Raw genomic sequence first — 27045 nt, 5'->3', positions numbered from 1 at the left:
AGAACCAATCTTCCTGTGGCCGGAGATAAGGCGCTATCCACAGACAGGTGCAATGCTTGTTATGGTCAGTGGTGGGCGGGTGAGGAAGGGACCAGGAAATTGAAAGAATTCCTGCCAGGCAGCCTCCGTTTTCCAAGTGAAGAAAAAATGGTGCATCTAGACAATGCAGCCTGTTTTCTTTCTCTTATCTCTTCCAATTATAAATAACAAATGCTTATTGCAAAGTAAGAGTAAAGATTGCTTCTAATCTCACCAACTGAAGTCAATTTCTAGCTACAGATCCTCCCCACTTACTTCTTTTCCGAACATGTTTATGTGTATTTACAATGAGTCTGTATTATCCATATTGATTTGTATCCTGATTCTTTTCACTTGTAAAACACACAGCTACACATTTTGATGTTTCTACGTTCTTCTCAAGGCATGCATAGTACTCTCTTGTACAAATGAGTCATAACTTAGATGTTTTCTATTAATGATTTAAGTTGTTTCAGCTTTCCAGTAATTACAAATAAAAACCTTAGTAGTCAACAACTGTTTCCTTTGTACAAATTTCTAAAAGTAGACTTTCTAGTTTAGAAATTGTAAACATGTTAAGGCTCCTTGAAGCTTCTTGCAAAACTGTCCTTAAGAAGGACACCACCAACCTAAGTCGGGGCTTGTTCACCAAGCATCTGCGACATCAGACCACCAGTCATCGACTTGCCAAGGTAATGGGTACAATATTACAGTGCACTCTGTCATTCTCTCAATGCCTCGTGATATGGACATCTGCCTGCACATCCCTGAGCCACTTGTATTCCTCCAGTGAACTGCCCAATCATATCCTCGCTGCAGTTTTCTGTGGAGTGACGGTGGGGAGAATGGCAGGTGAGGAAGTCAGACAGCAGACTGTACAGCCTTGTAAACCAAGGCGAGGGCTTTGGATCATCCACGGTGTGATGGGAGGACACTGAAGGGTTGAGCAGAATACTATAACCAATACACTTTTAATGGGTCACTCTGGCTGCCAAGTGTGAGAGCAGAGACCCAGTGCAGAGACGGTCTGCAACAATGTGGGGCAGACGTGCTGTGTGCTGGGCTTGGAAAGTAAAGGTGACGTAAGTGGTTGGATTTCATATCTCTAGCAAATGCAGAGCTAATAGCATTTGTGGAAGGGCTGGATGTGGGTGACAAAGGAGGAAAAAGAGGGAGTCAAGTGTCACTCCAAATTCTCTGGCATGGGCACCTGGTACTAACTAGGAAAGTAGGGGAGAAGCAGGTTTAGGGAAGGAGAGAAATCAAAGGTTATGTCTGAGAAAGGCCCATTGGAGATCTTCTAAATAGAGATGCTAAATGGGTGGTTAAATTCTAGTCTGAACTCAGAGGAGAGGTCCAGGCCAGAGAAATAAATCTGTGAGTCACTAGGAGATGAGTACTAGTAGATGGGTGGCTTTTACAATCATGGGCCTGGATGAGAACTTTCTGAGAGTAAATGGACACATCAACATTCATAAGGCTAGAAAGATGAGCAAGACTGAGAAGTGTGGTCAATGAAGCAGGATAAGAACTAAGAAAAAAGTGTCTGGGAACCTAGCAAAGAAGACAACTGCTTCAGACAGGTCAGACACGACGCTGAGAGAGCCCAGACCCCTGGCTTGGTGACACGGAGTCACTGGGGAGCCCGACAAGAGCAGGCTGTTGGTGTGTTTTTAATCCTTACCCGAGGATATAGTTATTGATTGTGAGAAAGGGGAAGGCAGCAGGGGAGAGAGACAGAGAGAGATTGGTGTGAGAGAGAAACCTCAGTGTGAGAGAAACACCAACTGGTTGCCTCCCGTACCCATCCCGACTGGAGATTAAACCCGCAACCTACTCATGTGCCAACTGGGAATCGAACCCACGACCTTTTTGGTGCATGGGACGACAGTCCAACCAACTGAGCCACCTGGGACTGAACAAGAGTGATTTTGGCGGAGTGATAAGAAATTCATAAAATGGAGAAGACCTGGGGAGTCCCAGCAGGAAAGCGATTTCAGGGGGGGTTGTGGTAAAGGGACGAAGAGAAAAGTGGGTTAGGAAGGTAACCTTGTTTGGTTACAAGAGGTCCCATGGCCCTCTGTGACTTTGAGAATGTCAGGGAAGAGCTGAAGATGCAGGAGAGAGGGCAGGAGTGTGGCTGCGATGTCCTCCAGGGGCCCGCAAGGGGGCTGAGTGGAGCCCACAGACCATGGGCTGTCCTCCTGGAGGGACAGTCACCCTTAGCAGGGGAGAGGGCAGCACATGTGCAAGTGGATGTTCATTGTGCCGAATCTCCTCAGGTGTTACGCAGAATTGAAACTTCTTAACTTTCGAGACTGTCCACAATCTACTCCTCAACCCAACACTTTGACGTGGTCTCCTAGGACTGCATACATGTTCCACTTGAAGCCCCTCAAATTCACATCTCAAGACAATGACACCGTCCTCCCCTGCCCTTCTGAGACAGCCTTCCCTCCCCTGGAGGCTCATTCAGACCCTTCCCACCCTCAGGCCAGCTCACCTCTCAGCTCCTTCCTGACCTCTCCAGCCACCATCCTCCCCTTCTCTTGCTCACATTGCACACAATTACCACAGCCAACCATTGGAAACACACAACACAACATGTTCTTTCTCTGCCGAAAACCCAGCCATTGTTCTCTGGGAGCTCAGGGAGTCGGGCCTTTGGACTTGCTACTCACCACCCCATCCTCCCTTCACACCCTCCAGAGGGCATCGCCCTCCACAACTACCCGCTGGCAGTCACCTAGCCTGTCGTGCTGGTTAGTACCACATCCACACTCTTCTTGCCGCTCTGTGCCTGGGGCAAATTCCCTTGTGTCTTCTCCAATACCTCTGGGTAGTGTCTCTTCAGTGAAGTCTTCCCTGAACCTCCTAAACCCTGCCACCTCCCATGAAACAGGGATGCTCAAATCTCAGCAACCTAGTACCCTCGGCCTACATCCAATTCTTCTTTTCCACGTATCACACATAATTTTCATTTTTAACTTCACTCTATCCTCCTCCAGCCTCTTTCCCGGCTGAACTATATTCTGTTTCTCACTATTTACAGGGCCTCTGCAAGAACCGAGCCGAAATCTGAACTGAAGGCACCTTTCCCTTAGTATTTAATTATACACACCTTCCGATGCCTCCGAGACTCTGGCTTTACACTCAAACTCCTACTAGTTTTAGTTTTTAAATTTTTTATGCTTTTTTTTCTACCCATTTGTAAGCACTTGCAAGGCAAGAATTATATTTTATATTTTACTTGTACTCCACAGCAAATTGATAAATAATTATAGAATAAAAGAAAGGTACATACAAAAGAACAAACATGGTTAAAAGTTAAATATTCCCAAAGTATGAATGAATGGATTGTTCTAAAGAGTATCATAATTGCACATTATTCCTGTAATATTCAAGCACCTAACAGATGAAAGAAAGTAAAGACTGATAACATGAACATGTTAAAAAAGCAATAGTCTGTCTCAGCTTTCCTACAGGAGAAAAATGAGCTGAGTGCCTATACATTATAACTCAATAAAGTTAATTTTTTAAAAAGAAATTCATTGAAGAAATAGGCAACATCATTAGCATAGCTATTCAATAGATAAAAGGTATAATTTTCATTCTGAGAATTCGTGAAACTCTCACCAGGATAAATTTAAAAAGAAATGTTTCACAGGTATTTCAGTTTCTTTGTCTATTCTTATGTTAGATCGGGAATAGTCAATATGTGCCCTCAAAACTAGAAAGCTTGCACTGGCCCATTTGGCTCAGTGGATAAGAGTGTTGCCCTGTGGACTCAAGGGTCCCAGGTTCGATTCTGGCCATGGGCACATGCCCAGGTTGCGGACTCGATCCCCAGTAGGAGGTGTGCAGGAGGCAGCCTATCAATGATACCCATCATTGATGCTGCTATCTCTCTCTTCCTCTCTAAAATCAATAAAAATATTTTTTAAAAAAACTGGAAAGCTTCTACTCCCTTTATGTAAATATTCCCTACAGTGATAGATAGTAAATCTTAAGAAACAGAGCTGCTCATCTAAACCACTGATGCTCTCTTAGAAAATGGTATTTTGCACACAGGCAGGTAGCCTTCCCCTGAAGTCTGGAATACTGTGTACATTAATGTGGAAGTTCTTACTGAGAGAATTTAATACCTAGGACACTAGTGAGATTTTTCCAGTTCCTGTCTCACGACATCCAGGAATATATAAACAAATGGGTATTTAGACGAGCACAGAATAGGAAATTCAACTTACACATGTGTGAAAGCACCAAGAAAAATAATTTCTGAATGCTAAATGATCCAAGTTCCTACAAATAAGAACTGAGTGTTTTGGGGAAATATTTAAACACAGAGAATAAACTTAGTCCAGTGGTTGGCAGACTTTTTTCTGTAAAGGGCCAGATTGTAAATATTTTAGGCTTTGCAGACCATAAAGTCTCTGCTGCAACTACTCCCTCCTCCACCTTGTAGTTCAAAAGCAGCCGAAGACAAGGATGTGTAAACGAATGGGCATGGCCTTGTTTCAACAAATTATTTACAAACATTAATGACGAAGCTGGGCTGTCAACTATAGTTCAAACCATTCTCTCACATGCTATAGAAAACAGGCAAGTCTCCATCCTTCAGAACCAAATCTATTTAACAAAGGAGGTAATCAAGCTAGGTAAAAACAAGTCCTAACTCTAAACAGGGAGAATGGTTTCCTTCTCATAGGACTTGCTCAGAACATGCCCTGAGGACCACCTGTTGCTGTCCGTGCTATTTGGTGAGACACAGAGCTGTAATCAATGCACCATAATGAAAGGCCAAACCAGGACAGAAAGGGGTCCTCCGTGGTCGGCCGTTGTGCTCCGGCAACAGGAAAAAGGCAAGTGCAGAAAGAAAGCTGGCTTCCTAATGAAGCTGCCAGGATCCTGGCAGTGACTCTCAGAAATGCCTGCCAGGGAGGGTGTCAAGGAGGGACCCCTGGAAGGAACACATAGAATGTTTTTTCTTTTCATGTGATTTTGAATATGACCCTTGTGCCCTTTTTAATTAAAAAGCAATCTAAAGAAAACGAAGTCATTGGGAAGGATTTTTTTCCTACAATCACTATTTTATAAAGTGGCAAATACTGCTACAGAATAAAAAATTAAAATATACTGTCTGAAGACCTAAGTAGACTCTTTGTAGTATAGTTCCACAAGTCAAGACAGAAGAACTAGTCGGTCCTTTTAAAGATAATCACAGTTTGATCAGATGATCTATAAGGAATCTGTTAATAACTTTAAAAATAAGCAAGCACAAATATAAAAAAGCTAAGCTTAAAACTGACTGATGACAGTCCTGCGTGACTACTGATTTCCCAGCTGTCTAAATAAACCGTGTTAATTAATGACCTGAAGGTGTGAAGCACGTGATACCACCAGGAGAGAATCCGTCAGATGACTATGGCAGGGCTCCTCTTGTCTTGGTGTTGATAGCAGTTTTGCAATTGCTTGGCTTCAAGTGGATATGAAGGAAAGAGCCTTTCTTCCCTGACAACCTTCCAACTCCTTATCTGCAGCACCAGCGCGGGACCCAGTGGGCATTCACGTGGCCCTGCTGCGTTAAGGACTTCGAATCTTCTGCCTTCTCCAGGCTCAACCCAGGCTCCGCTCCTCCCCTGCCAAACAGGAGCTTGTTCCCACTCATAACTTGGGGTGACTGCTGGAGAACCCACACCCGACCCTAAGACGGAGGGGAGGCCTCTGTGTTCTGAGGCAGCCTTGGGCTCAGGATTCAATTCTGAAAAAGGCCTGCAGCCCTTCTGGCTCTGAGGTTTTCCCACCTGTGAGCTGAGCGGAACTCGTGACCTTCCAGTGTTGTCGATGTTACGATTCCTTATGAAGTCAGCTTCGGCGAGAATGGCCGTAATCCTTTCACATCCCCACTTGTGGCATGTAAAATCACTGTCTGGTTTTGGGGGGCTTTGAGGTAATACTAACTTACAGACACAATCATGTGCCAAATTCTTAAAATCTAAAAACCTGATCTGTGCCAGTTGGATTTAGAACATATTTTCCTAAAGAAATTATAAATTAATGTTGCATTCTCGGGCAAGTACATAAAAGCCTACCCATGTAACAACAGAACCACAAAATTAGACAGATATTCTAAAACCTGACAAGATTTCAGCACCCAGTGAATGAAGAAACCTAATCCCACAGCAAAACTGGGTTGAGTCATGAAAGAAGCTACTTTCCTCCCTCCCCCCTCTGCCTCAGTGGATCTACACTCCACCTGCCAGGGAGGCCGCACCAGGAGGGAACCTGGGCACATCCAGGACTGAGGCTTGACAGGTAACAAGGGGAGGGGCTTAGGGGGCATCGGTCTGGTTCTGGGGCAGGGAACAGGGAGAGGCCAAGACTTTGCCAGAAGGCAAGCTTCCGGTTCTACGTGGCATGAAGAGACAGCAAAATGTCACCTCCAACAAAAAGGGGGAGGAGGAGCTAGACCCACAGCAGCCACGGGACAGTGAAGCAGAGAGGAGGAAAACCGTGACAGTGACAGCAAGGGAAGTCAGTCGCTGGCAGTAGGCGATGTTTTTAATAAGAATATTCTTAAGCCAGCAAGTCCGGGTACATTCACCCGAAGCAGACAGAGACGGCGGCCAAGTCTCCTATTTCTCCTGTCTGGCTATGGCACCAGACCAGCATCAGGGGAGTCTCTACCTCCTGAGGCCGAGGTCCATGTGAGAGATAAACAGGAAGGGCCCAGGGGGAAGTGTCTTTGGCGGTCTCCAAACTACCAGCAGCCCTGGCGGGCGACGCACTCACAGCAAAAGCGTGCGTGTCTGTAAGCACGTTCCTCACTGCCTCCGGCTCTAGCCAGTTACTGCTCACTCACCTGGTGAGGCCTGACTGCAGAGCCACAGGAGCAAACTCCAAGCGCAACACACAACCTGGCATCTGTAGGGCCAGCACGTTAGCTGATCTTCTAATACCTGTTTAACCAGTCTGTGCTGACCCAGTCCCTTTGGGTGGTCGGTCATTCAGGCCAAAGGCTCCCATCTGCCAGGCAGCAAGGTAAAAGTGAGCTGCGATCTTTGGTTACAAAAAGGTGTGAGCCTAACTGGCCACACTGCCCATCCGAAAAAGCCTGGCTCACCAGCACTTTAGTGAACTCACTCCGAAGTACTGAGAACACCTGGAGTCAGGCGGGAGCCTCGCTCTCGAGTGTTTCCCCAGAATTCTCTTAAAGTCCTTCTACAGGAAGAGCCTCTGTGTCCCAGGGAGCCCACTCCAGCGACAGCCAGCCCCAAACATGTCCCAGGCAGCGGCTAAGACGCCTGAGCCTCTCCAAAGCACCCACGACTGTGCAGGAAGACTGACGCAGTAAATTAGCAACGGCAAAGCGCTATTAACTACAACTGCAACTCTCCAGTGAGGCGGCAGGTCCCAAGTGAAGAATATAAGGCTGTTACACTCAACATTCTTCCAAAACTACAAACACACATTCGTTTATTTGATGACAGCATAAACCAGCGGTTCTCAACCTGTGGGTCACGAACCCTTTTGGCGGTCGGATGACCCTTTCACAGGGGTCGCCTAAGACCATCCTGCATATCCGATATTTACATTACAATTCATAACAGTAGCAACATTACAGTTATGAAGTAGCAACGAAAATAATTTTATGGTTGGGCCCCAACATGAGGAGCTGTATTTAAAGGGCCAGAAGGTTGAGAACCACTGGAACAATTTTAACCAAGACTGACCATAACCTTAATCAATCAAAGTGACGATGGATGGAAAGTGCTATTTGCTAACTGTTCTAAATCCATACTGACAGATTCAATGAGACTAAAATTAAGCAATTTTTTGAAATGCCAAGCTTTTCAGCTCTGCAAAGAGCAGACTATTCAGCAGAGCGTTTGAGGAGTCTGGAATGAATCCATGTCTGCTGCTTACAAGCTGCAGAACCTGGGGTAATACATTACTGAGCCTTCCCTGAACTTCCTTTCCTTGTCTGTAAAATGGGATTAGGCACAGCATGTACCTCATGAGCCTGTGTGATGCATAGATGAGATAATAAACAGTGCATACCACATGGTAAGCCCTCAATCAGTGTTAACCAAACTGTTGTTATCATTGTCATCATCACCTTCCGATTTAGCACAAGGCACCAAAACCATCCATCGGTATACCATCACAGTTCACTGGCTCGGAACATTTACATGCTGTCCTAACAGTGATGTTTCCCTGGGTGACCCAGTAAAACCAGATCTTTCCAACAACTTCCAGCCTGGTGAAGCAAACAACTGGGCTCTCCAGAGGCATTGAGCCAAATACACTTCAAATCCCTTACTGTGTGTAGCATGTTTCATACTTCTCGCTCATCTTAAACCCAGAAGGACTGGCTGGAAGCTGCTTATCACCTCACACGCAGTTCCCTAGATCTTGTACCTACAGCACAGGACACTGTGCGGTCACTAAAGCATGTATGACTCCTTTAAAAAGAAGAAGAAATTACTCTGGATGTCTTCCCAACCAGCACCCATGCTTGATCCACTAATTCAAGAGTTATGTATTGGCTTACTCTGTGCTAGGGAGAAGCTCCTAGAGCAGCCATGGGCAAACTATGGCCCGCGGGCCGGATCCGGCCAGTTTGAAATGAATAAAACTAAAAAAAAAAAAAAAAAAAAAAAAAGGCCATACCCTTTTATGTAATGATGTTTACTTTGAATTTATATTAGTTCACAGAAACACTCCATCCATGCTTTTGTTCCGGCCCTCCGGTCCAGTTTAAGAACCCACTGTGGCCCTCGAGTCAAAAAGTTTGCCCACCCCTGGTCTAAAGGGAGAGGGCCCCCTGCACAGAGTTGCAAGCACATATTAGGCGGCACACGCTGCCATGGAAAATGCAGGAAGAGGCCTCGACTCAGTCTGAGGGAACCAAGAAAGGCTTTCTTGATGTCGAGGCTGAGACCTGAAGGGTTAAGAGAAGTTAGCCTCCTGAGAGGTGAAGAGATATGACTAGAGAAAGAGTAGATCAGAAGGCAGCCAGGAAGCCACTGCACCATTCTGCGGCCAACAGGGACATCACATTTTACACAATCAGAACTGCTCTTTAAAAACCTCTTTCTGGATACAGTGAAGACAATAATCCAGGCACGAACACAGATAAATGAGTGAGCTAAAGGGGAGTAAGTGAATGGACGGGGAGAGGGCTGGATACCAAGCTCTGACTGCAGAAGCTTGGGGGTGGGGGGTGTAGGTTCCTTGCTGGGCAGGCCTCAGGCTCCTGTGAATGATCCAAGAAGCTGAAACACTTGATAAGCGGTCAGATTCCAGAGACTGGAATGCAGGTAAGAGATCACAGCTGGAGACAGAGACTTGGAAGTTACCTGCACATTTATATGAAAAGTGAAGTTATGAGAGTAACTCAAATTCCTCAGAGAGAGAGACAGTTAAATGTTTCCAGGATAGAAACCATGAAAAACCCAGGAGAGTGTAGTGTTCAACACTTAGGGTAGAAAATGCTTTTAGGAAAAACTGCAAGTTGTGTGAAATAGTGCAGTGGAGTCAGTAGAGGTCAAGTCCAAAATATGTCCACTGGAGTCAACAATGAGGTCATAGGTGAAGTGAGTTTGTTGACAAAGGTGAAGCTGAAACCCAAAGGTGGCCAGATCAGGGCAAAGTGGGAGTGGAAAAGTGCTTGCTTGGCTGTCTGAGAGGAGGAGGAAAGACAAAGTGCAGAAGATTTGAAGTTTGGGGTTTAAATGCAGGAGAGATGACATTAGCATTCTGATAGGAGGGAGAAGAAGGGGAAGAGATACAAGTGAGTCTGCAGGCAGGGTGTGTGGAAGTGGAGGTTCCAGTCTGGCTCAGCTTGGCAGAACTCACAGGCTAGTGCTAGCTTCTAACTCATGTTTAACCAACCTTCTTTTCAGTTCACCAGCTTATAAAGACACTGCCTTCCCTCCCCCACCTCCCTTTAGTTCTTTCAGGAGGCTATGTGAACCAAATGTGAAACTGTAATCTAATCTGATGTGCCTTATTCCAAAAGGCAGGGTCCCAACTTCTTCAAAGCTAATCCTAAAATCCTACTAAGCCAAACATTTCCTCTGCGATGAATGGCCGCACAGCATGCTGGCGCACACGTCCGGGTCAGGGCAGGCTCCATGCTGCCATCCAAAGCCAATTGTTTAAGTAAGTGTTACATTTCATCTTATAGTCTAGATCCAGTTATTGTCATATGTGTAAGATAAAGACAGTTTGGGAGAAAAAATAAAGAAACAAAGAATTCTGAAAAGTCTAAAACAGTTACAGAAGTCTCAAACGTACAAGAGATGCAAGGACTGGACTGCTGGCTAATTAGATCTGCTTCTGTTGTAACATTTGTGAAATTGGTTTGGGTGCCAAGGAAAGACTTCTAGAATCATTAACACATCCGGCTGTAAAATAACTACTGGTATTTACATAGATGGCTTATCACGTACTGACCCTCAAAAACTACGTAATACTTACAACCCATGTTGTGAGAGGCTCTGGCCTATTTAGAGAGCCTGATGTTGAGATGATGAAATGAGCAATGGGCTGCTAATGCCATATGTATTCCGTAAGCAACACATTTTTATATGAAGAGATACTGAATTAAGTATAGTTAGACCAAATGCAATAAAAACATTTTTATGCTATTTGTGATCACTGTGACTGATGTAATAAAACGGTAGCTTCGTGAGTAGTTCTAATAAATGATTTCAACAAATGAGATTACAAAGCAATGCTTAAAGCGCTTCATGTAACAGCGATCTAGTATATACCAATTACAAATCAATTCCTAGGCACTCTTTACACAGGTTCCCCAAGGTCAACTATGTGGTTTAATTGGTTTAAGTTAAAGTAGTAAAATGGTTTCTTTCTTTATAGTGTAATGTCTCTGGAGCCACTAATCAATTTTAGAATCACCAGTGGGACAAACTGGTACTACGTACCTCTGAGCGCAATACATAAAGAATACAGCGCCTGTGATGTATTCCTATCTAAAAATTCAACCTGAATCTAATTAAATTTCTAGATACTATGGGATAAAGAGAAACAAGTTAAACAGTATCAAAAGGAAGCTATTACCCAAATCCAGAAACTCGGACGACATATATCCAATTTTTTGAATAACTCAACGGCACATTAAAAAATAAGGGGGGGGATGAGGTCACATAATACCTTAATCAATAAAGAAATTAAAGATTGAAAAATAAAATAAAATAAAATTGCTATAGAATAAGAGACATTTCAGTTACACAACAACTAATGTAAAGCAGACTCTCTCTGGATGCTGACCAGAACAAACCAACTTTGAGAAGGTCATAATAATATTAAAAAATAATCTTGTTAGTTCAAGTCTAACAATGAGCATTTTTTTAAAAAAATGTTATTACTTGGAAATGTGTACTTATTATCTTAAAGAGAGAAAGAATATACAACTCAGATTTACCAGTGATTTTGAGTTCCAGAGCTTCTCCTAGATACTTTACGGATGAGATCCCTCTTCCCACTACCAAACTCAGGAAATAATCACCTAAGTCATAAAATGCTACTAGCAGTTTTCAAAACATCCACTTTCCTTCTCTCCTTTTTTCTTTCGTATTTGTCATGGGGCTAAGAGGTAAATTCACACATTTTTTAACTTTGGTTCACCTTTGTTCTGTTTCCTCACGAATGTGGTAGATAGCTCACAGCCAGCCTTGGTCGGTATAAGTAATGGAAATTATTAGCAAAATCACAGAACAAGATTGGAAGGGCTCGGATATGTCCCTTTTATAGATAAAGAAACTGAGGCTGAGACACTGAGTGATTTTTGAGGTCACCCTACTACTTACTGACAGACGCAAGCCAAGAACCCAAGTCCTGGAGGTCTGTTGGTGGGTGCGCTTCCTTACACCCAGGGGGCTGGGGCCGGGGTGGGGCTTTCACGCATACCTTCCCGTGCTCCTTCCTCACGTGGGAAATGTAAAGATCTCTTTGCGTGAATAGGCGGTCACACTCCCAACACGTCCACCCAAGGCTGGCCACTTTCTTGGGTTCCATTGATTTCTTCACAGGAGACGAGGATTTCTTTTCCAATATCTCTTTCCCGTTCATGGATCTGACGTCCTCCTTGATTTGATTTGCTGAATTTTGAGTTGCGGGCTTAATGCTCAAAGGCAAGTTTATACCCAAGTTTGGAGGCCCTTCAATACTTTTCAACGATCCATGCATAGACTATGTCATAAAAAGAGAAGAAATATCTATCACAAATCACACCACTAAAAGCGAGCGCCTGTGGGTTATCTCAATGCATAGGACGTTCACATGTGACTTACATTCACTCAGAAATAAATATTCATATATCAAGAAGAAAACCTAAGCAGAATATGTGCTTTAAAAAGATAAAGACGTAGTATTTGTATGTCAACTAAATATGCATTTCTAGTTCAAAACTAGTTTTGAAAAGTTATTTGCTTATGCCGTTCTGAAACTGTTTAAAGAAGGACTTCGGTAGAGTCCATATTATTCCTGACATTCCCAGTCAGCACAGGGGTCTTCCTACAACAGAGCACTTCTGGGAAAGAACATTTCACTTTCACATACTGGTAGGTGTTCGAGGCCCTCAGTTAACCAGCTTTAACAAATACCTCAGACCCATATGCTAACAGCAAACCCTTCTCCTCCCTTTCATATTTTTGGAACACTTGTAACAGTTGAGGGGTTTGCTGGAGTTTGGGGGGTCATTTTAATCTCCGTGCACCCTGTCTAAATCCATCCTTTCTTACTGATAGCACCCAGACTTGTGAACTAACTATACACAGTAGATACTCAGAAAGCCTTTTTTGAGTAGATACTCAAAAAGCCTTAGCTATTTATCCTCATTATCCTCAATAGCTATCTTTAGTTAAATGCTCAGGATTTAAAGTTCGAGTGTGTTTGATTCTAAAGAGGGCTCACATTGTTTTTTGTTTTGTTTGTGTTCTAGAAGCACGGAGTAAAAACAGACAAAGGAAGCGAATCAGCCCATGCCTCCTGTGGTTTCTCTTTGCCTTGAGCCTCTCCTTAGAGCAGTGTCCAGGCTGTGGCCAGCCTCCAAGTTCTCAGCCAACAGAGACATGACGGGGCGCGTCCTCTGAGGCCCCTTAGTGCAGGCAGGTCTCCCAGGTGCTGGCTCCGGCTCACGTTCTCAGGCCAGGTCCTCCCTAAACAGAGCCGAGAAGTAGCCAGCCTTCCTCAGTTCTGCTCACCCCAGAAGGGAAAGGGGTTCTATAACTTTCTCCTGAGCAGAGGTTACAGGTCTACCCTGTCACAGGGGCCTGAGCTGCATGTCCCATGTTCCTTGGCAAAGAGAAATCTGGGGTGAGACGGGATGTCTGGGCTCCCTAATACTGTGCTTTGCTTCCAGCTTCTGGCTTTTTACAAAACAGAAGCCCTATTTTAACAGTTAACCATTTAACCCCCAAAAAACTAAACCCCAGACCTAATAAACTTTCCCTACATTTTTAGGCAAATGCATTTTTACTGAGAAGTTGAAGAAAGTATTAAAGTATTCTTTTATAAAATAACCTTATGGTGCTAGAGAAATTACAGAAAAGCAGCAAAAACATCTGCAGTAACAACAAGAGAGCAATGGAATGTGTGCTAGAGAATTTCTAACTTACACATCCTATTTTCACATGGTAAGTGAAAATAAGATTATTTAGTTAAAACAAATTTTTTAATAACAGAAATTCAACTTAATTCTTCCAGAGTTGAGTTTTCCTTACCTCCAGTCACAATAAATAACTTGAAAATTTACTTTAAATGTAAATGCCAACATGGAATAAACCTGCATTTCACTGGAACTAAGAAGTGACATGAACTGGGTTAGACTGGGCAGCTAGAGACCTGCCTTTAATGCATGTGGGGAGACTCTGCTCCTGTGCTATTCCTCCCAATTCCTTCCTCACGACGAACTGACCAGCACGGGCATTAAGGAATGAAAATAAATTCACAAGGGCTATGCACATATCTTAAAAATAACAAAAACAGGCTGCCCCTGAAACTTGATTTTCCTTCTCACCCATCCCAAACACACCGAGACGGGGTAGTATTTAAAATGTATAAAACATACTTGAAATGAGACCATTAAGTGAGTGGTCACTCCCACTATTTTCGTATCATGTCCTATAAAGGTTCGGATACATAAAAACAATGCTTTCCTCCTGTAGCCACAGATTCTACCCCTCCTCTTCAGCCTCTATTTCTTGGGACCTTGTATTCCTCCAAGTTCACTATTCACACAGGGGAGACCTTAGCCACCAAGTCGATGATGACCCACTTCCAGATGTAAAGGTGAGTTCCAGAAAGCAAACACCTTAAAAGCCTTTTAAGGAGTAATTTTCCTTTGCGTCCCCTCCCCCATATAATATATTAAAATATTTGGGTCTAATCCCAATTACCCTCCATTTTTTTAAACAGTTTTCAGTTTTTCCTGATCATTCATTATGCACTGTCAAGACAGTTTTATAATTTTAGCAAAACCTTTAAATATCCTAAGAGGATTGCACTGTACTTCAAGTGAGAATGATGAGACACGCCGGCCGGCCCATGCGCTTTACTGGCCCTAAGAATGTCACACCACCACCACCTTGGCCTGGCCTCTAACGCGCAGACTCATGAAGACATGAAGTCCTGTGCAACAGGCACTATGCCATGGGCTCACATACGCACAACACAGGAAATTTCAAGGCTTAACTGCCCATTCACTTAACTAAGATGAGACTAAACTAATTCAGACTTGATTTGCTCTTTCAATAAATGGACCTTTTTGTGTAATGTATTAAAACAGAGAAAAACTAAGGAGAAAGAGATTGAATTCATGATAATATTGAATCTGTTGTTTCTCTTTATTTTAAAAAAGTTAAAGTCACTTTAATCTCTGAGAGCTAATGGATATTCTCTCCCAATCACATAGGAATAAACTTGTTTTACCTACCACAGTGGACAGCTAAGAGGCTAGGACTAAGCTCAGTCCTTCGTGAGCTTAAAAGGCTGTAAAAAGATTAAAATGTCCCCTTTGAGGGTTAGAGTTAGTAGTCCAAGTTGGACATTGATTCATTTCATTAACTGAACACCACCAGGTGCTAGGCACTGTGCTGTATCCTGGACATTTATTTCATAGTCAATTTACATGCAACCTTGATAGAAGGGGGGGGGAAAGACTAGAGATGCAGGCGCATCAATTACAATGCAAACTTAGTCACTTAATTTCAAGGGAAAACCTTCATTTTTCCAAATACACCAATATTTATACATATCAGACAATTTGTCAGAGTCCCTTTCTATTTCTAAATCCTATACACCAAGTTTCCAAAAAAGTGAACTCACAGTCATCATTTTCACCTGCAGAAAAAGAGAACCCTATCACTTCATGATGATTTTAATTTTAAAATCAGTGCATGCATTTGTTACTTTGTGTTGATCTTTCATGGTATGCAGATGAGAACTTGGGAATAAAAGCACCCTTCAGTGGAGTGAACATGTACATTGCTCATTACCATCAACCAGCATCCATCCCTTCCCTCGACAGCCCACATGCCTTATGGTAATCTGCTGCTCACCCTTGATTTATGACCAATGGATGGATCTGGGATTCATTTAAAAGACATGAGAGAGACGCACACACCTTGATATGGTCCATCATGAGTTGCTTCTGTGCATATAAAAGAGAACAGTCTGGACACTTGAAAACAGACACCTTCTGGTTTTCGATGTGTTGGTCAAAGTGGCGATACAACAGGGTTTGCAGGGTAAATACGGTGTCGCACATGGAACACTTATATATTATTCTAAAACAGAGAAGTGCATGGACACGTCAGTCAGCCCCCACCGCTCAAACCAAAGGAACTTTCATCTCATCTCAAGACTTCCGGAGGCAGCGGCAATGAGAACACATAAACACGGTAAGAACAAAACAGTTTAGCGTTGAAATAAACTTTTGAAGGCAACTGACATCACTCAAATGCAGATCAATCTTAATATTTTGGGCAAGGACTTAGGCACATTTGCTTAGAAGTCTAAATGAATGACCATTTATGACTTACAGATCTACAATGGACAGGTTTTCATAAGGTCTCACTTGGCAGTTAGTAAACACTGAGCAAAATCACCACTGATGCTTTTTTTTTTTTTTTTTTTAAATCAGACAAGGAATGCAGCTCAATGGTGGTGCTCTAACCTGAAAAAGATTTTGAGGAATGCACTAAGTAGGCCCACTCCCATAACAGCCCCGTAACAGCACAAGCTGTCATTTGTGCCAAGTTTTCACTTGGACTTAGTAGCAATTTTACACTTGAATGTCAACATTCTGTTCTTAACAAAGAAAGCCCACAGTAAGGAAAATCCACACTGCAACACCTGAGTGTGCACTGGGCATTCACTGGCTTAAAACACTCACGTCCACTGCAAACGATTTCCGTACCTCATGCTACTACCAAGCAGCCTCCTTAAGTTAGTTTTAAGCTAACCTTAAACCTCCTTAAGCACCTTTAACCTTCAGGACATAATACATTCTATCCATTGGCACCTCCCACAGAGGCTCAGGCAAGAGCTGTCCAGAGCAGTGAATGTTCCTAGACTCCTGGCCACAACACCTTCACCTCCAGTGAATGTCGCCCACTGTTCCAGGTCACCCTGGTCCTTGGGGGAGGTCCTGGAAGACCTCTGTCTCCTTTGAAGAATGATGAGAGTAGGTGCAAAGTTCTAGGGAGCAGCTTAGGAAAATGGCAGAGAAACAGTGACTGAAGGTGAAAGAGATGAAAAGGGAACGCTGAGGTTTCACCTGGTATTTCAGCAGCAAAGCTAAAGAAAGGAATGCCTCTTGTATCCACTTGTCTTTCCTCTCAGGGCCTTTTCAACAGAACACTTCTCATGTACCCTCCACCCTTACTGTGCATGCATTTGTCCAAAAATTACAGATTTAACTCCCCCCCCCATAAAATTTATAAATTTAATTGGAGTGAGTGACATGTTTTTACAAGGTCTTGACATGTTAGTTTGGCACAGAGCACAAGCACCCTTGATTGGGACGGGGGCAGTTTTTAAGATCAGACACAACTTCACCAGACTGCTCCAAGGTGGTACACTAACATGCCATCATTAACTTCGCCAGACATGGCAAAAATGATCATTTCCTCACTGCCTGAAACAGCTTGGATTTTTAAACAGTCCAGTAAATAAGAGCAACTGTGTAAAAATGTTGAAATTATGTTGCAGACATATACCAATGACATGGAAAGATTTTCATGAAAATTAAAATAACAGGTAACAAGACAGTATGTATGATGTGGTTACACTTTTTAAGGGGGTGTAGAAAAAGAACAGAAGGCATATATCTACCATCATCTCTGCTGGATAGCAATACACGTATTCCTTTCATTGTTCTGCTTATCTGTATTTCCTGATGTTTCTGTAATTAGCATACAGCAATAAGGGAAAAAATAGCCTGAAGAAAAGAAGTAAGATTACTAGGTAGGCTACGAATTTTCTCAGGATTCTATTCTTACTTTTAGAAATAACTACTTCATGACAAATGGCATAGCTCATTTTATACATTCTCCATTCCTTTGGAGTAGGGGTTTGTTTGGTTTCATTTGTTGCCTTCTACTTAATAGCAAGGAAAGTATAAAACAGCAGAGAATCATTTACGTCAGCTTTTTTCAGGGGAACAGGTTGTTAACATATTATCAGAATTCTGCCCCACAAACTGCTCTAAACACAAAGGGGAAATGGTGACACCAACTGCACTAGATGATGCGGTAATGACATCAGCATGACAAGGACAGGCAGGCACAGCGGGTCCCCAGTGTGACGCAGGGAAGATTCCAGCCCAGGGTGCACTTCCCGAGTGCATGCGCAGCTGTTCCAGATGGAAGAACGCTGGTGCGACAGGACGATTAAATGCAACATGGGGTCCTGGATAAAAGACAATGTCTCATCCACTGGAGAAATTTTCATGGACTCTGTGAATTGGTTGGGAACGTAATCGATACTGACTCCTGACTGGGAGGCAGAGGCAGAAAACACTCCCATCTTTATGCCATGATGCCCAAGATTCCTACACAGGAGAAAGACAGCCACAGAGAAGGTACAAAATGAATGAAATGGAGATGCTGACAACTGGGGAATCTGAGGGACGGGGTGCAGGGGTTCTCCAGAGTGTTCTTCCAGCTTTTTCCTGTAGGACAGAAATTATTGCACAGTAAAAACTGATGCTAATGAACCGCACAGGAACCTCAGACACACAGGGACAGAATATGAAGATGAAGCCAACACAGTGGAACCGCCACAGGAGCCTGCCCGCAGTGGAGGAAAGGCAGTCACAATGGGAGACCTGTGCTCACAGACCATCTAAACGGGTGCAGCACGGTGAGGAGACCATGAGGAATGCAGGGTGTGGATTCTCAGGGGTGTGGGAATGGCAAACCAGAAAGTGTGCTTAGTCCTGAACGTCATAAGGCTCAATGAATGGCAGAGGAACTAGACTATAACCAAGGAGGGAAGAAACTGGAGGGGGTGGGGAGAGGGGAAGGAAAGAAGAAATAGAAAGTTAAAACCAAATACCCACACCCAGGTCCACTGGTAGCAACCAAAACTCTCCAGAAAAGAGTGCTGCCCTTGAAATGGGTGTGAAAACAAATGAATAAAGGTTCTAAGCTCTGATATCCCTGCCACAAGCCTCCTCCATCACAGACTGAACTCAACCAGGTGCACTGCACTCTCCTGAGCACCACAAGCTACCCTGGGAACTCACGCTGCAGCCGCTTCACAGGACACTGAGGCTCAGCTAGAGCAGTGGTCGGCAAACTGCGGCTCACGAGCCACATGCGGCTCTTTGGCCCCTTGAGTGTGGCTCTTCCTAAGCCTTAGGAGTACCCTAATTAAGTTAATAACAATGTACCAACCTATATAGTTTAAGTTTAAAAAATTTGGCTCTCAAAAGAAATTTCAATCGTTGTACTGTTGATATTTGGCCCTGTTGACTAATGAGTTTTCTGACCACTGACATCTGCTTGATGCCCCCTGAATCCCAGGGCCACAGTTCAAATTCTGCTTCGGCCCACTCCAAAGTCCTCTACCCTGCAGCTACGGTGGTTCTGCATGTTTTCTTCATTAGGAACTTGTTCAAAAATTCTTTGTTCTTATACAATTCTAAACTCTGAAGTTCTCATTTACCCACTTACATACATTTGAAGCTGGCAAATAAAAGGACGGCCCAAAGAAGCAAAAGAAACTGCTGTCTATCAGATGTCAAGGAAAACACAAAAGCAAACGGACACAAACTGGATCACCATAAAATCCAGTATGGACACTGAAAATGATCTCAAATTACCCAGAAAAGATGAAACAGTGTTCAAAGTTTCCTTGTATACAGCAAGGAAGCATGCCTGACCTTACACTGAGAAGCAAGGAACAGAGCACTGGACAGCACCTGGCACATAGTAACACCACATAAACGCATATTATAAACCTGGTGATATGCCTGTCCAGGTGGCTTGGTTGGTTGAACATCGTCCTGTGCACCAGGTTTCGGGTTCAATTCCCAGTCAGGGCACATGCCTAGGTTGTGGGGTCGATCCCAATTAGGGCTCAGCTGATCGATGTTTCTCTCACATCTCTTTCCTCCCACCCCCCACCCTCAGGTGAAATCTACAACTATGTAGATTTCATATACATTTCAGCAATGAATTTGTTTTATTTGAATAAAAAACACAATCTAAAACTTTATTCACTGGAGGGAATGACTATATTACTGTCCAGCAATCAGAAATCTTGCTACCATGAACACTGAAAACTAAAAAATTCACTAATGTCCGTCTTCAGAATCGACACACCAAGTTGTATATGGATCCCCTGACTTATAATCTGTCTCATTTTGAGGATCTACAAAGATTAGAGTGGGGAAAAAAAGATTAGAGTGAAGGTCTTATTAGAATAAAATTCCGTATTATCATAGTTTTTAGTAAACATAGTCACTTCTGTAGTTTTAGTCAATAACATTTCTCCAAAACTAAAATTACAATAAAAGCCAAATATATATAATATGGCATATCGACATACTCTCTCCCAAAATTCTCCTTGATTATGGAGTTATGGTCAAATATATAACCACAGATGTGAGGCTGCCAATCTAGTCTCACATAATCATCAAATTCCACACTGCCACAAGTAATACAGGGGCAGGGAACCGTGGGCAGGAACTAATGCTACAGAGCCCCCCACACTCCGTACATGGGGGCTGTGTGCTAGGTAAGCATTTTGAACCTAACCTCATTTTATCCTCCCTCAAATGCTGGGACATAAGTATTCCCCTCCCTTAACGGGAAAAACGGAGTTTGAGACGAGGGTAAGTGATGGTCCAAGTTCACATAGCTGGTGGGTGGGGGTGGGATTCTGACTCCGGTGCCCATACTCCCTCTTCTTTCCTAAGCCACTTCTATTGTGGGCAGGCAGCCCACAATTGTCTGCTGAAGCACCACTTCATCACGAAAGACACACAAAAAGCAAAAACTGATAACACTAAAAGCGAGATTAAGTCAAAAATGAAATTTACTAATCAAGGACATACACTGGCAATGAAATTAAATTCCATAACCACTGTCTTAAGTTGACTTCGTCTTATTAATGTTCCTATGAAAAGTGTATAGTGTAAGAAAGAAACTATGAAAACATTGAAGGATGACAGTTTTTCATAGTTTTCCTAGAACGTGTTAAAATTATCTAAGGAAAAAGACAGAAGTGATAAATACAATAAGGGACATTTTGGACAAAGATGTCACCTGAAAAGAACTGAAAGATTTAGGGAGCTATGAGCATCAGAATCTGCCTGGTGGCATTGTTTTTCTTATCTTAAGTTGTATTCCATGGAACTCCTACCTCCTCTAAAGCACTAATAAATTAGTGGAGTACAAGTCAAAAGGCAGTGTGACTTACTTTGGCTCTCCTATCTTGATGCCAGGATGTTGTGTGTAGGCATGGGAATGTGTGCTGGGGGCAGACTTAAACGCCATTGGACAAATAGAACACTTGTAGAAGACTTCACAGTGAGAACCTTGGATGTGAGACTTCAGTGCGGCCACATCAGAGTACACAACATTGCAATGTACACATCTGTTAGAAAAATAAACACAGAGTCATTAGCACGAGACCATTACACGGGTGTAACTTAACTGGGTAAAAACTGAGTAAAATGAACACATTTTAAGTTTCCAATAGCTTTCTGGAAGTAGGTTTTGTTTTTTTCTAATGATAGAACATCAAATTATTTTTATGTAAGGAAGAAGGAAGATCATGAAGAAGAAAAATAAAACTCAAAAGGTCTATTTTTTTTTAACATCTTTAAAGTTTCTAGAATTGGATGTCCAGACTCCAGACTGTGGTGAGACCAATGGATCATGGGGACCATGATCAAGGCCAGGAACACAGCAAGCCTGTCTTGACTTCTGGCTTTGGAGGAGGCTCCTACATGCTGGATTATGTAGGAGGGCGCTGGGGTTCCTCCTCACCCCCTTTACCCGATGGCATATCCAGCGGAAGAAATCTCCCTATCTAATCCTATGTGTCATCGTGGAGGGACACAGAGGAACACATGAGCGCTGGGTCCGAGGCCAAGGCCACTGTTCCTGGTCCAGACTGCTGTGGTTAATGTATCCGGAGGTTATGGGTGCCCATTAGGTAGCGAAGGTCAACCACCTAGTTTGTCTCCTAAAAAATAAATTTAAGTCCACTCCAACTTAAGAAAAGACATGAACGATAAACTTCTGAAAAACCAACATCTTTAAATAAATTGTCTCTAGCTAACTTCTTTACCTCTTGAATTTCTAATAATTCAATTACCTTGTTTCTCGTTCCAATCTACTCCTACAGAAACACACTGTAAAGTGTAGAGATAAATTTCTCCCCAACCTCATCTTTAACACTCAAGGACTCCTAGCAACACCGAGTGTGTGTGACCATTTGATGACCTGATTGTCCTTCTCTGTTGACATCAACTATGTGAATGGGAAAGCTGACCTGAGGAATGAAGACTGCAGACAGGGCCTGCCTTCTAGGCGGCAGAGCTTAGTGAGGGCTCTATTAATCTAAGGTACTTCTATTCTTAGATCCCCCTTTTGAATTCCTGGAGATACTCCCAAAGCCTCAGGGGAATGGCATGCTCTGAATGACTAGTGTTCTATAAAGCGTGCCATGTTAAGCTTTGCAAGCATTTTATAAAAACCATTATTAATGCATTAGCATTTTAAATGGCTTAAAGCATATTGTTTAGCAGCAAATACAGTAGCAACACTAAATAACAACAGGAAATAATTAAGGAAAGCTCCCCCATCTTGTCTACTTTTATTTTAGGCAATAAAGCCACCCAAGCATACTGAAATTATTCCGGGTTAACCTGAACTTGTGTTGTCTTGAACAGGTTATTATTGATCCTCTCTGGGCTGGTTTCTCATTTGTAAAATGAGATTTTTTTTTTTTTTTAGTCCTTCCCAACCCCAGAAGTATGTGAACCCCATGAGAGAGAAAGGTGACATAAAACAAAACCAGATGGGTTACTAATGAAACAGAAGCATCCTCTACACCGTGAGTCATACACAAAAGATTTTTCCCATAAGGGGTAGAAGGGTGGTATTCAAAGGGCAAAAAAACAAGGAAGGGCCTAAAGTAACAAAGAGCTCATTCTCTGAAGTTATCTGGAGTGAAAGAGTAAATGCTCAAGAAAATCAACAGGATATTAAAGAATCTACAGGTGATAAAGGAGGTGGCTAAGGCTTGGTCCAAACAGCATCATGGAGGCCAAAGGAAAACCCTCTGCAATGGAAGGAAAGAAAGAAGAGAGAGAGTTGCAAAATAACTTCCAAGGCTTGGGAGAAAGGTTCAGGGCAACAAGAGGAATGTAACTAAGACAAACAGAAGTCAGAATTTGAAGGGGCCACACAGTATCCTAATGCTACTAAAAATCAGTCTGTTAATATTTAAATCCTTTGTGTTCTGGGTATCAATCAAGTTTCTCTTAATTTTTTTATTTTAAAAATGTTTACAGTATAGAATCTAATAAAATTCCTCTTTCTAGATTCAGATCCAATGAATCGAGAAGCAGGAAAGTTCAGAGAAATACTTGACTTTTACCAAATCAACCACAAGCTAGAAGCGACCCCCCTCATTCTGCAGGAGACGCAATATGATCAGGAAAGAAAATGTGGCACACTGAACCTGAAAGAGACCAAAGAAGACCTGGAGCGTGTTAGATTCCTCTGCCAAAAGAAAACAAAATAAAACAAAACAAAAAACCCTAGAAAGCCAAAAAGAAGAAAATATACAAGGCCAAGGGGCTGCTGCGTGAGCCCCAGTCCAGCATTAGACCGGACCATTATTTAAAACAGCAGGAAAAAAAACTAAGATCAAGCCCAACCTGCGTGGCTTAGTCGTTGAGTGTTGACCCGTGGACCAGGAGGTCACCGTTCGATTCCGGTCAGGGCATATGCCCAGGGTCGCGGGCTCAATCCCCAGTAAAGGGTGTGCAGGAAGCAGCCAATCAACGATTCTCTCATCACTGACCCCTCTCTCCCTCTCCCTTCCTCTCTCTGAAATCAATAAAAACATTTTTTAATTAAAAAATAGTAAAATCAAATTATTTTCTATCATCTAAAGAGGCAAACATGAACGAAACTTCAGAATACACAAATACACAGTATTTTTACAACTACTATAAGCCTCATGTCCAGAAAAAAAAAAAATCTATACTAAACACAAAAAATTTTAGGTAAAATTCAAGACCCCAAATAGAAGCAACTCTGTGAATGTGGCAAAAGGGGGGGTCGGAGGGGGGGGGAAGAAAAGGGAGCTTCAAAGTCTCTGTTTTAAGTAGGAAAGGTATCAGGAATAGTAAAGTTATCGATGTCCCACTTTCTGTATCATTCCAAACTAAGTTTACTTTCATTCTATTCGAAAAATAAACACAGCGTGGGAAGAAAGTTTGGCACCTGTTAAAAGAAGAGCACTCAGAACATGTTGTCCATCACTATCACACAAAGAATCCAGTACAGGGACTTTCTAACTGTGGGGAAAGAACCACGGCATCACTGTGTACAGATTCTGGGGAAGCAAGGGCACCTCCCATGTGTGACTTTCTTCCTAAGCATTTAGCATGCAGTTGATGACCCTGTTTCACTCTAACATCCCAGTGGAGATGGAGGAAGCATCACACCAATTTTATAGACAGGGCACCAAAGAACAGAGATAACATGAATTAACACATGACTAGCAGAACTGGTACCCAAAAACTTTGGTTTCTTAACTTTGAAACCCAAGGTTTTCTACTAGGGTAAATCCCAACTCATTAAATATTGTGCATCACAAGTCTGGAGGCATGAGACTAAAACATGAAATAATGATGCCATAACCAAAATTTAACTGAAATAAGACTATCAAATATACCACTGGACTTCATTTTTATAGATCATAACTGTATTACAACTAAAAAAAAAGTCACTGTATATTAACAGTCTAACTTTGAAGACACTAGGCAACCAAATACTTAAGTTTAAGACAAACACACAGTACAGTTATACCTCTATTAACAAAGACACTGTGTATCAGCGACTGGTTTTCTTGGTGGGCCTTCACTGGGTCAAAATATAAAAGGCACCGGCATGCATTTCAGAAGGTCACAAAGTGGAGAACAAAGTTCAAGTGCCTCATCAATCGACAGTAACTAAATTAACATTAGATTCGTCAGATGTTGCAAAAGACACATCTGAGCATCGCAGGGGGCAGTGAAAGGGGTTCTAGTCAAGATGTGTGAAGAGAGGGAGAAGCCTGGGCAGAGGTGATCGAGAAGAAGGACTTGAGAAGGTTACCTGGGGTGGAAGGCGCTTCCACAAAGAGAGATGTTAGGAAAGAACATACACCCAATCTATTATCATGACAAAATAAAAGGAAGGAACCGTCACACCCTTTCTGATTGAGAGAGGAAAGATTAAGAAGTACAGACATGCATGGTATTGTTACAGGAGTTAAAATGCAAAGGAAGACATAAAGTATGCTGGAAAGGGCACAGAAAGAAAAGGCTGGAACAGTCGATCAAAGCCAAACCCTGCCACATGCACACTTTTGCCCGGAAGGCTCCATTCACCCTTAGGTGTGTGTGGGCCAGAGGGCCACGTCCACATTCAAGGATTCAAACAGATCAATTCTACCACAGACGAGCTCGGTTCCCAGAGGATCTGTTAATCGAGGTATCACTGCATGACCCTGGACACAATATGCACAGACCACTCCAAGTGCTGTGCGGTTAGTAAGTGAACGAGCTTTACTTGCGCGTTAAGTTGACGAAATACTGACCGAAAACCAACTCTCCGCGTGTAGTGCAGACAGTTCTTGGTGACGTGGGTCTGGAAGTGCACCGACCTGCAGATGGCCCCGCACTCGGGGCAGGTGTAGGGAGATTTGTGCTGATGGATTCTCTGGTGGGATGCATAGCTGCACTGGTTGGGAAGCAGCATCTGGCAGATAGTGCAAGTCTTCTAAATAAACCAAAGGGGGAGACAGGGTTGGTCCTACGAAGTACTTTCTAGCACGCAAAGAAGCTTGGTTAGACCTCAAAATCTCTACACAGCGGTCATTTCAAATACGACGATAACTGATTCTAAGCCCAAGGAAAAAGCAAAACTGAAAGTCACATGTTCAATGAAAACTTCCTTACCCTGTAAAGTAAAAATAACATTTACTAAGTAGTCAGGCTCATCCCAAAGTATGAAGAGAATGTCAGCTTTAGGTAGAATTCCAATTTTGTTACCTTTGCATTTTAAGTGTAAAGAAGAGGTAGCAGAGAGGTGTTCTTGCAAATTATGTAAGCAAATCAACATGAATGTGTAAATGCAAGTTTATGGGCATCTATCTTGACAGTAGTCACAGTTCTCACAACTCAAAAAAACGGTCTTTAAAATAATAGAAATGAATTAGAGCCTAATCCAGATTAGATATGTGCATTTTAAGTCACCTCAGTTGTTTGCAATCTGAAAAACAGGAATGCAAAAGAATGCCACAGCAATTAGTTGTGTGTTGTTTCTTTTGTTTGTTTGTGGCACATGCACTGATCTCTAAATGGATGATGAACTGGACATTATATGGCTTATAAGTAAAACCAGTGAAGTCAAGTTCAGAAACATAAATTTAGACATTAAACTGAAACTTTAGACAGAGCTTAAAATCTAATCACATATGAAATGAAACAGAGACTGAAATCCTCTTTGGAAAGGCTCTGCATCATTAAGTAACCAGGGAAAACTGAAACACTATTTTTCATCCCTTAGAGGTAAGCACTAAACATGGCATATTTTTAAACTTAAAGTAAATATAAACTGAGGGCTTACTACTTCCATTCCAAAAATAAACCTAACACAGCACAAGATAAAATGTGTTGGAACACTATTTGGATCTTCATGCAACGAGTGTCTACTATCTTCTAAAATGTACAATTTGCATTAAAGTCTGTTTTCTTAAAAAGCCTCACAATATAGGCTCTAGCTAAGGTTAAAATGATCTTTTAACTGACAAAAGAATTACAACATTTTTTAAGGAATTTTTATTCTTTTAGCTTTTGAATCAAGCCCAAAAATTAATGTTTAAACTTCTGAGCAACTCAGACTAAGAAAAAAAAATCAGAAACTCACTTGAAAATTCTTTCTTGTTTTTCTCCTGAAAGAACTAAAATACAAAGTTTATCCCACAAAATGTTTATTATAATCACAGAGTAAGAACATTACAGGCAGCTTTGACGAGGTTAGCATCATTAAAAAATACCATTCCCTTTCTAATAACAATATACCAAAGGTTAAAACAAGCCACACCAAAGAAAACCAATCAACAGATTTGTTAATTAATTTAGATCCTGTTAACATCTACCTTATCACAGGTACTCATTTGTTTCTCTGAACTAAAATTTTCTACTTTCACCACAATCATTAATCTCAAGCAGTGAATTATAATGTCTGAATTTCCACAGCA

General features: G+C 42.4%; 1 protein-coding gene across 19 annotated transcripts in view; it reads right to left on the bottom strand.

Annotated features, from left to right (window-relative positions):
- Positions 1 to 27045, bottom strand: part of ZNF532 (zinc finger protein 532) — a 96163-nt gene that overhangs the window by 12560 nt on the left and 56558 nt on the right. For 16 of the 19 annotated variants that reach the window (XM_059706213.1, XM_059706220.1, XM_059706212.1 and 13 more), the window contains 4 exons: positions 25381 to 25562; positions 20977 to 21153; positions 15671 to 15833; positions 11956 to 12237 (listed from right to left, as the gene is read on the bottom strand). The exons of 1 other annotated variant lie outside the window; for it this stretch is intronic. In XM_059706213.1, the coding sequence (XP_059562196.1) occupies positions 11956 to 12237; positions 15671 to 15833; positions 20977 to 21153; positions 25381 to 25562 (804 nt within the window). The remainder of the gene's footprint in view (positions 1 to 11955; positions 12238 to 15670; positions 15834 to 20976; positions 21154 to 25380; positions 25563 to 27045) is intronic. 2 more of the 19 variants (XM_059706229.1, XM_059706230.1) reach the window with 1 other exon arrangement.

The sequence above is a fragment of the Myotis daubentonii genome, chromosome 8, assembly GCF_963259705.1.
Source record: "Myotis daubentonii chromosome 8, mMyoDau2.1, whole genome shotgun sequence".
Taxonomy (NCBI): Eukaryota; Metazoa; Chordata; class Mammalia; order Chiroptera; family Vespertilionidae; genus Myotis; species Myotis daubentonii.
This window is presented reverse-complemented; position numbering and strand designations above follow the sequence as displayed.